This window comes from Octopus bimaculoides, chromosome 25 (genome assembly GCF_001194135.2).
Source record: "Octopus bimaculoides isolate UCB-OBI-ISO-001 chromosome 25, ASM119413v2, whole genome shotgun sequence".
In the NCBI taxonomy this organism is placed as follows: Eukaryota; Metazoa; Mollusca; class Cephalopoda; order Octopoda; family Octopodidae; genus Octopus; species Octopus bimaculoides.
In genome coordinates this window covers 14,911,799-14,922,799 of record NC_069005.1, presented here as the reverse complement: position 1 = coordinate 14,922,799, position 11,001 = coordinate 14,911,799, and the positions used below count along the sequence as shown (strand labels likewise).

General features: G+C 37.4%; 1 protein-coding gene across 2 annotated transcripts in view; it reads left to right on the top strand.

Annotated features, from left to right (window-relative positions):
* Positions 1-11,001, top strand: part of LOC106871258 (serine-rich adhesin for platelets) — a 179,279-nt gene that overhangs the window by 159,374 nt on the left and 8,904 nt on the right. For both annotated transcript variants that reach the window (XM_052976698.1, XM_052976699.1), the window contains 7 exons: positions 288-463; positions 1,757-1,903; positions 2,593-2,653; positions 4,947-5,086; positions 5,881-5,966; positions 6,417-7,542; positions 9,299-9,543. In XM_052976698.1, the coding sequence (XP_052832658.1) occupies positions 288-463; positions 1,757-1,903; positions 2,593-2,653; positions 4,947-5,086; positions 5,881-5,966; positions 6,417-7,542; positions 9,299-9,543 (1,981 nt within the window). The remainder of the gene's footprint in view (positions 1-287; positions 464-1,756; positions 1,904-2,592; positions 2,654-4,946; positions 5,087-5,880; positions 5,967-6,416; positions 7,543-9,298; positions 9,544-11,001) is intronic.

Genomic DNA, 11,001 nt, shown 5'->3' with positions numbered 1-11,001 from the left:
GGCAGATCTGTGGTATTGAGCAGAATATTTGTTATAACAATATTTCTGCTTCAGCAACTCAATGCTGAATCTGTCTGAAATGTAATGGAAAATAGGTCAGCTTCAAAACATCGATGTCCAGTTCAGAAAAGCAAAGTTTGAAGAGGGTTGTAGTCATTTTCTTTGATTTCTAGATAGAAGCAAATAGGAAATAACATTTACTGACCAAAGACAAAAAAAAATTCAAGAAATTTTTTTTCTTTTACACGGCGTTATTTATTATTAAATAATTAACTTGTTTGTTTTAGCTCCGTAATATGCTGGAAGAGTCATTCAATAGATCATTAAAAGACTACAAAAGTTTTATCGATGCAGAAACAATACGCATACTCCGTCAGATGGATGCCCCAACAGAAATATTCCCATATCTTTACCTTGGCTCTGAGTGGAATGCATCCAACTATGAGGAATTAGAGGAAAATGGGTAAGTTTTAGGGTTTTTTTTTCTTTTCTCAATTTTTTTTATGCAGCTGATTCCTTGTTATTTTAGTGATTTGCCAACACTTATTAATCGTCATCATCATTTAACATCCACTTTTCCATGCTTGCTTCATTTAGATGAAATTGGTTGAGGCAGATTTTCTATAGTTGCCTTTCCTGTCTGTAACCCTTGTTTCCAAGCAAGATATTATTTCCCCATAACCAGACATGTTTCTCTGGGAAGACTGGAAATGAACAGCCCCGTATGTATGAGGGTGATGCTCAATTACAATCATCAAATGACAAGAGACTGGGAGATGTGGCAATTTGCTGTACTTGGTAAGATGGGCCAAGCCAGGTAAAATTGCTGTCTTCCACACATACAGACCTGTCCTGTCAGGTACTGGTGCCACTTAAAAAGCACCCATGCCAATGCTGTATAAACACATTTGTGCACATAAAAAGCACTCTGCACACTCTGTTAGGGGGTTGGCATTAGGAAAGGCATCCAGTCATAGAAACCATGCCTCAACAGACAGTTGGAGTCAGGACAGCTCCCTGCTAACCAGCTCCATGTCAAACCATCCAACCCATGCCAGCAGTAGATGTTAAATGATGATGATGTTGACACATGGGTACACTCACATGGATGCATACATGCAACAGGCTTCTTCTAGTTTCCATCTACCAAATCCACTCACAAGGGTTTTTGTTGGTCCAAGGCTATAATAGAAGACCCTTGCCTGAGATACCACGCAGTGGGACTGAACCCATGCCGACATGCATGGGAAGTAAGCTTCTCAACCACATAGCCATGCCTGTGCTGTTATTTTTTTTATTTAACTTACTGAATCTGGAGGAAAGGAAGTGCTCATGACCTCAGCAAATCCTCCAAGGTCAGTGAACTTAATGTTGTTAATGTTCCGCTTAAATTGTTGCCGGTAAACATCTGCTGAGCTAGAGAGGACAATGTTTGGTAATTATTTCTAGCAGATCGAGCAACCACATAGAAGAGAGCCCTCAGCTTGTGATATATTGGTGTTGTTTCATGATGACAATGACCATCATCATCTTTTTTTTTCCTTTTTTTTTTTCTTTGTACTAAATTAAGTTTCAAAGAACTATTCAATTCAAATTTTCCTGTTTTTATTCAACCTTTCAAAGTTAGAAACCTCCTCTTTGTTAAATCAAAGCATGTTTAGGGTGACAAGCAATCTAATTGTTTAACACCATCACTTGACAAAAATTTATTTTCATTTTTAAAAATATATTTTCGTGTTTGTTTGTCTCTTTTCAGTGTTACAAGTATTCTCAACATCTCTCGAGAAATAGACAATTTCTTCCCTGAGAAATTTATTTATATGAATGTGCGGGAGTTTGATAATGAATTCACAGACCTCATGAAACACTGGAAGCGAACGCATGAATTCATCAGGAAAACAAAGTAAGTTTATTTCTTTGTTAATTTATTTTTTGTCACAACCCTTTCTTCCTTATTATTATTATTATTATTATTATTAAGGCAGCGAGCTGGCAGAATTGTTAGCATGCTTGACGAAATGCTTAGCAGCATTTTGTCTGTCTTTAGGATCTGAGTTCAAATTCCACCAAGGTTGACTTTACCTTTCATCCTTTCAATCTGAATGAAATAAGTACCAGTTGAACACTGGGATGAATTAAATCGATTTACCCTTCCCTAAAATTGCTCGCCTTGTACCAAAATTTGAAACCAATATTTGTTTCAAGGCAGCGAGCTGGCAGAAATTTGAAACTAATATCTCAGTGTGATAAAATAAATTCCACAGTTTGGTTTATATTTAAGTGTAACTCATTGCTTTCTGTATTTGCAGATATGTGTCTGTGTGAGGAATCATTATTATTACATTTACGCTTAAGGCAGTGAACTGGCAGAATCATTAGCACACTGGACGAAATGCTTAGTGGTATTTCACCTGCTGCTATGTTCTGAGTTCAAATTCCGTCATGGTTGACTTTGCCTTTCATCCTTTTGGGGTCAATAAATTAAGTATCAATGAAATACTGGGTTCAATATGATTGACTAGTCCCCTTCCCCCTAAATTTCAGGCTTGTAGAAAGGATTATTATATACACGTTTTTTTTACTTTTTTCCAGGGAAGACAATGGTAAAGTTCTTGTTCACTGCAAGATGGGCATCAGCCGATCTGCTTCAACTGTAAGTAAAAGTCTTTCAACAAACACCTTTTACTTGTTTCAGTTCATTAGACTGTGGCCTTGCTGGAGCATTGCCTGCAAGAATTTTTAGTCAAATAAATTGACCTCAGTACTTGTTTTTTTTTTGTTTTTTTTTTAAGCCTGGTACTTTTCCTGTCAGACTCTTGCCGAACTGCTAAGTTATGGAAGTGTAAACACACCAACACTGGTTGTCAAGCATTATTGGGGGGGACAAACACAGACACAAAGACACACACACACACATGTATATAATGGGCTTCTTTCAGTTTCCGTCTCCCAGATCCACTCAAGGCTTTGGTCAGTCCAAGGCTATAGTAGAAGACACTTGCCCATGGTGCCATGCAGTGGGACTTGAACCTGGAACCATGTGGTTGGGAAGCAAGCTTCTTACCACACAGTCACACTTACACAACCACTTGTACAATTCTCTTAGCTGGAAAACATTGGCTGAGCTGCTGCAGAAGTTTTTGCAGAGCTGCTCTTGCTGTTAGGAGTAATTGCCTTAAATTCTAGGACATCTTACAGTGTAGATGGTAATATAGAGATGTCATTTATTGAAGTACAAGATATTGTGACAACATATGTTTTTTACTTTCATATTGCTAACCACTCAATTATGAAGTGGGGATTTAAATATTTTAACATCCGTTTTTCCATGTTAGCATGAGTTACATGAATATTTATCAGGGCATCATTTTACAACCTGGTGCCCTTCCTATTCTTAACCATTATCTGCTTTACGGGAAAGAAATCTTTTATTTCACATGTCTTTGGAAATGCAAATGTAAACACATATACATGTGTATATACACATTCATTTATACATGCATATATGGTGCATGCAGCAGGCTTCTTTCAGTTTCTGCCTGCCAAATCCACTCAAAAGATCTTGTTTAACCAGCAGCAGATTAAAGTTGTTTCTCTGAAGAACAGCACAACAGTCTCTGATAAAATTTTAAATTATAATCTTAACTATGCAGCACTTTCTTGTGCAATAACAAAGAAAATTTAACTACAAGAATTTGGTTAACATCTGTGGACATGTGGAGACTAATTCTGATGCCATCATCATCATCATCATTGTTTTTTCATGGGTCACCTGTTTCCAAGCAAGGTAATATTTTCCTGTCATCAGAAGATTGGCAATGAAAGACTTGTATGATGGTGACTCTCATATACAACTATCACACAATGACAAGATGACACGCACACACATGCCCACTCATGCGTGCATGCACACACACACGATGAACTTTTTTCAGTTTCAGACACAAGTCACCAGTTCCGCTCACAAGGCTTTATCGAAGACACTTTGTCAAAGACACTTTGTCAAAGACACTTATCTGACGTGCCATGCAGTGGCACCATGTGATTGAGAAAAACAAGTTTCGTAACTACAGACCCATGCAATTACTCAGAAGAGTCCTTTAATACCTTGCCATATAAGGGTAACACTCTAAGATGTATCTGGCATGAATCAATCCCGCAGAGTTCATTCTTCTGCAGGCAAACATTCATGGTAATGTTTTGAGCTGGTGTTGGTGTCTGGATGATCTTGTCGGTATAAACATAGGGAGACAGCAGCATTGAACATCCGGTGTCGGTGTTCAATCTTGCTGCAGTGACTGTGCTAAACCTATTTTCGTTACTAAGGTGGCAAACTGGACAGAATGCTTCTTGGCACTTTGTCCATCTTTACCTTCCAAGTTCAGGTTCTGCTGAAGTCAACTTTGCCCTTCATCAATGAAATAAGTACCAGTTGAGTACTGTGGGGGTCGATGTAATTGACTTTCCCCTACTCCCTGAAATTGCTGTCCTTGTGCCAAAATCTGAAACTAATATTTTGAGCTGGTAATTAAAGAAACACTTTTTAATTATATCATACTTCTCCTGGGAAGTTGTTCATTGTGAATCAATAACTGCAACTTTGTGTGGAATGGTTCAAGCTATAAACATTTCACTCAGTTCTCCATCAATATTATTATTAGAAATATTGATTTCAAGTTTTGGCACAAAGCCAGCAATTTTTGAGGAAGGGGCAAGTCAATTACATTGACCCCCCCAGTACTCAACTAGTATTTATTTTATCGACCCTGAAAGGATGAAAGGCAAAGCCCAGCATGCTAACAGTTCTGCCAGCTCACTGATTCAGTGTATTTTACAGATGCAGATGTGCTGGTGCTGGTCTCTCCTCTAATGTCAGACACCGACCAGCTGCAGCCTTTTTGCTGTTAGTCTCTCAATTGCATACAAGGTTCCGTTTCTCACAACAGGTCATTGCTTTCAAAATGAAAGAAGATTGCTGTACATTTAAGGAAGCCTTTGATTTTGTGAAAGAAAAGAGAGGAGTTATCAAACCAAACAAGGCTTTTATAACTCAGTTAAAGGAATATCATGGAATTCTCACTGCAAGGTAAGTCAGAGCTTCTGGTTTCTATCTTTCCGGGTTGTGTGACATTTTGCCACAGCCATTCTGGCACTGCTTGTTTGGCATCGCTGGTTCAATGCTGATTTGTTTGACATTAGATGTTTTAATGTTTCTCTCTCCCCTCCTCCTTCCCCTCTCCCCCTCTACCTCCCTCCCTCTTGTGAAAAATACGTTTTGTAGCTTGGCAATTTCATTGGCTTCATGTGAAGACCAGTGGGATCAAAGTTATATTACTTGAGACACAAATAAGGGTCAGTGACGAGAAGAGTATCTTGCTGTGGAATACTGCTTCATTAAGCCTCATCCAACCCATACCAACATGGAAAAAGCAAACATAAAAATGATGATGGTGGCAGCAGCAAAAACACTGTTCAAATTCTCATTATTAAAGTTCATTGAAGCACTACAATTATTGAATAGATTTTGTTTTCCACAAAATAATTATTCATGACAGAAGCAGTATTGGTACCAAAAGGTAATATTCATCATCACTTAAAAACTGTTGCATTAAAATGCGTTAGAACACAAAATATTGTGATTGTTACTATGAGAACCTCTCATATGGGCTTTTGGTAGTCTCACCAGCTGTGATTTATCTCCTGCTAAATAAAAGCACTTCAAGCATGTTCCCTTTGTTGTTAAGTGGCTGAAGTTAGTTCAAGCTCATTGTTATACTTGATGATGTTATTATTACTTAACTGTTATCTGTTTAAAGATGTTGTTACAAGATTGTAAGCTAACCTTTTTTTTTTCTGTGTTTTTTTTCTTTTTCATTTCAGTCAAAAGCGTCATATGTTTAACACCAAGTCTAAAAGTGAAGAAGGTGACACTCGGAATGGTGCTGCCAGCAGCCATTTTGACAATGGTGAGATCCCTTTTGGTCTGTTATTTTATGTTGCTCCAGTTCACTCAGCTAGCAAAAATGAGTAGCTCCTGGAATTCAAAGGGCCAGCCTTGTCATATTCTATGTCATGCTGAATCTCCATGAGAACTACATTAAAGGTACATGTCTGTGGAGTGCTCAGCCACTTGCACATTACTTTCATGAGCAGATTGTTCCACTGATTGGATCTACTGGAACACTCTGTCATCATAACTGACAGAGTGCCAGTATAGTCGTCATCATCATCATCTAATATGGGTTGGATGGTTTGATTCAAAACTGGTAAGCTGGGGAGCTGCATCAGGTTCCGATTATTTTATAATTTCTTGGTTAATAAAAAGGTTTGTAATGAAACTGCATGAAAGTCACAATTTGTCAGTTTAACTCTTCTTTCTATGACAAACTAATAATTTTGACCTTTCCATTTTGCAGACTTAGACTATATGCAACGGAATTTTGATAATTCAGAGTATATGGATGTTCCTGGTTTCTACAGGGATGATTATTTCTTGCCTATACGACCACGACGAGATTCTGATGGTTTTACTTCTGACAGTGTCGATGATAGAAGTGACAACAATGAGAGTGAAGTAGTACGTGTGAGAGCAAACACTTACGACTGTGCAAATCTTCAGATACCTAAGTTTAAAGCAGACAACAGCTGGATAAGTTCACAGCCGTTTTCCATTGGGGAGTCCTCTACAGACCCTGATGATAAAGATCCGACATTAGAGAATGATATTAAGGGCTTAATACAGGCAGACATTAGCAACACACAAACAATTCTGAATCAGAATCTTCCTTTAAATCGCACAAGTGTTAATATCAACGTTTCTGGGTCTCTCAATGTCGAGAGGACTTCCCATTGTGAAAACAATAGCAATTCATCCAGTATGAGAGGGTCTGCTAAAGGTTTGAAGATGATGGCCAGTGACATTAAGGGTGCCCCTCTGCAACAAATAGCAAAAGCAGATACTGCCGACCAATCTTCAGAGGTCCCTGAACCATATGTAAAAGAGTCTATTCCCTGGAATCCAGGGACTGTACGTCAGCAATGGAGGAATTTGGAAGAGCGTATCAAAAGCAATACTAAAACACCAAGTGAAACTGAGCCTGTTGATGAAGACATTCCATTTGCTGCTGATGCCGTGAACTCTTTGCCCACTGCTACTGTTTCATCTCCTCTTACAGCAAGTGAAGCTTGTCAGTCTTCGGAAAGTGATTTTAATTCTTCACAAACAATCTGGATGTCAAGGTTTCCTCTCGTTCTGAAATCTTCCCATACAATTTCAACATTTCCTGTCAACAAGGAAAATGAAGCAGTTACCATGGGAAGAGAGAATGAATTCGACATCAGAGCACTCCATAGAGTTGTCGAACGGCCCCAAAGTGTTTGTGATGATGTTCTTGGGAAAGAATTCTTCAATAGTTTGAGTATCAAAGAAAACCTAACTGCTGATAAAGAAGGTTGCTTTCCTGCGGTGTACAAAATGGAGGATATTGACTTTCCTGTTGGCACTGTCCGTAGAACTACTCAGGAGCTAGAACAGAAACACAGGTACACACTCACCACTCTCTCTCTCTCTCTCTTTTGTACTTTTATTATATGTTATCTTCTTCACTTGTTTTCTGTTTGCTGTTCTTTCAAAGATGAATAGCTGAGATGGAGTAAAGTATAACACCATACCAGTAGCCCATAAGTCTTGAGTTGAAATCCAAAGCAAGTGATTCTTTGGGTTTTTCTGAAGGATCTCTCAATCCTATCTTAAGACATGAACACACTAAGCAGCTGCCCAGAGGTCACACATCCTTAAGGACCCTAATGCTAATCTGTTTATGCTATTACTGGGTATATAGAGGGCCTCTGTGCTTTGCTTTGCTTGGAGGCATTTTAATTGTTAAAACAGCTCTGGGGTCTATATCCCTTTTGATACCAACCCGCATGTGGCTGCCCCCAGTTTTATGACACAAACACTCTAATTTTAAAGTTTTTATATTTAAATTAGGACCCCTTGTCTTAATTTTATGTGAGAACCTTTTGTTAGGTTCTAATATAATAGTAATGAATTTGTTCTATACAGTACTCAGGCTGCATTATTAATGTTTCACTAAATCCTTCTAAACTGTTGATTATTTAAGTGATTAATTATAAAGTACATGGATAGTGTATTCTGTTAGACATTGTAATGAAAGAGTTCATTCTCTGTAACTCAGTTCACCTATCTGTTACTTATAGATAATAGATATTCTTGCTAGCTGTATGTGTCAAGGCTACCTTACATGCAGTGTGAGATATGTTTCTTTCCCTTCTTACCTTTCCTGTTGTTGTATTGCTGTTGAAATGCACAGCTTTTGTTTTAATTACTTTCAAAAATGATGAAACAGGCAGTAAAATAATTTTGTCATCACAAGTCTGTAAATATTAACTTGCACGGTTGGTTCTTCTGGGATGAAACCCTAGTTTAGTTAATTCAGTTTTTCATCTTAGAGACTGCTTTAGTGGTTTCTCAAAACCAAGTCTGTTAACTTCCAAAGGAACATTAATTTACTTCAGGTTGGCTGTAAGAGTTGATAGTACACTAGATTACTGGCTGAGAGATTGAGGGTTCATATCACAGTACTAGCACCACATTACATTGGCTAAAAAGTCTTTTTTTGCCAGTTCATTGAAGGTTATATGATTTTTTAAATGGACCTGCAATTTCCAGGTATGACCTGAGGAGGAATAGATAAGCTGGGTTGTCTTACCATTGACATATAACACACAGATGAAATTTTTAAAGGTGACTCCACAAACCATCAGCCATCTCACATTCACATTACTTTGTCAAAAGCAATGCTTATTTATTCACATTATTTTGAATTAATCACGTCTTATCTTATAGCTTCAAGATTTCGATGATGTGATTGTATATTTTTAGAATGATATTGTAGGGTAGGTGTGAGAGGCCAGGTTGAATGTCTTGGCCAGATATGGACAGTTTAACCCTTTAGCATTTAAACTGGCCTTATCCAGCCAAAGTATTATGTCTACACTGACCAGATCTGGCTTCTCACACCTATGCTACAATGCTATTCTATATAAGATCACATTGTGGTAATCTTGAAGCTTTGAGATAATGCATGATTAAGTGAAAATAATGTGAATGAATAAGCATTGCGTTTGACAGAACAATCTGAATGATAAAAGGTTAAAGTAAAGGATTAAAGGTTAAAGTAAAGGATTAAAGATTAAAGTAAAGGATTAAAGATTAGAAAACATTTTGGTTTCCTATTTCTCTCTCTCTCATTTTCACTCTCTTTCTCTCTTTCAGATCAAGCTGCCATGATTTAACCACTCTTGGCATGCCTCCTAGTGAAACAAAGATCCAACCAGTTCAGCGATCGTCAAGTCTTGGCTCTGAACGAGACAGGCCGCGACTCGAGAGGACGAAATGGCGAGAGGTATGCACCCCCATTTTGTCACCAAGGAATATGGTCCCTACCTCGTCTGTTGATTTTAAAGAACTGGACCTTGGGGTTCAAATTGAAGGAGGCAGTGTGCGAATGAAAACAATAAGTAAGTGAGCACCACCTGAAGACCACACATTTCAGCAACTTAGATTTGTAGCTTTCAAGGACTTGTTTGCATTCTCTTACATGTATATACATATATATATATGCATATATACATATGTATATATAATAATATAAATAATATATAAACATATGCATATAGCCATACATATATGTACATACCTACATCTATATGTATACATACATGCATATATGGGTACAGGACATCAAAAAAATGTTAAACACAATGAGAAATGAAAACAGAAAACGAACTTTTTTCGAACAACGAAAAAAACAAACAGAAATTTCCAAATTTTATTTAATTTGCTTTGCGGGAAGGACTGTTCCAACGAAGTCGCGTATTGTCCTTGCCTTCGAAACGCGGAGTAGATGGAACAGGGACAACTGACGAAGGGTTATACTCTTTATGTGGCACGTCTCGTTTCTCTGTTTGTTTTTTTCGTTGTTCAAAAAAAGTTCATTTTATGTTTTCGTTTCTCATTGTGTTTAACGTTTTTTTGATGTCCTGTACCCATATATGCATGTGTGTATACATATAGATGTAGGTATGTACATATATGTATGGATATATGGATATATTTATATATTATTATATGATCGAACGCCACGCATCCTTTCCCACGTAAGTTTTATCTTAATAATTAGAATGCGCGCTCTACTACTATTACTATCACTTTCTTGTCTATCTCTCTCCCTGTCTTGTTCTTCATCCTTTCTGTTTTTCTCTCCCACCCTTTCCCTATTCTTCTCTCTCTCTCACTCTTCCTCCTTGACCCTCTCGTCGCTGACATGTGACGAAAGGGGATCTCTCTTTCTGCTCACTGCCTTCTTATAGAAAAGACGTATTTTTTCTGTCTCTTCTCTCATGCACGTCTATCTTAAGTGTTCATAATAATTTAATTTTTCTATCGTCTTGGCTTAACAGCCCTCACTGTTTCTTCTTACTGTCTTGTTTTTACTGTCTTGTTTTCACTGTCCTGTTCTTGTTAACACTTTCACCCTCCGCAAAAAATTCCAAATTTTATTTAATTGGCTTTGCGGGGAGGACTGTTCCAACGAAGTCGTGTATTGTACTTGCCTTCGAAACGCGGAGTAGATGGAACAGGGACAACTGACGAAGGGTCATACTCTTTATGTTGCATGTCTCGTTTCTCTGTTTTTTTCATTGCTCGAAAAATGTTTGTTTTCTGTTTTCATTTCTCATTGTGTTTAACGTTTTTTTGATGTCCTGTACCCATGTATGCATGTATATATACATATAGATGTAGGTATATGCATATATGTATGGATATATGCATATATTTATATATTATTTATATTATTATATGATCGAACGCCACGCATCCTTTCCCAAGTATGCATATATATATATATATATATATATATATATACACACACACATATATATATATATATATATATATATATATATATACACACA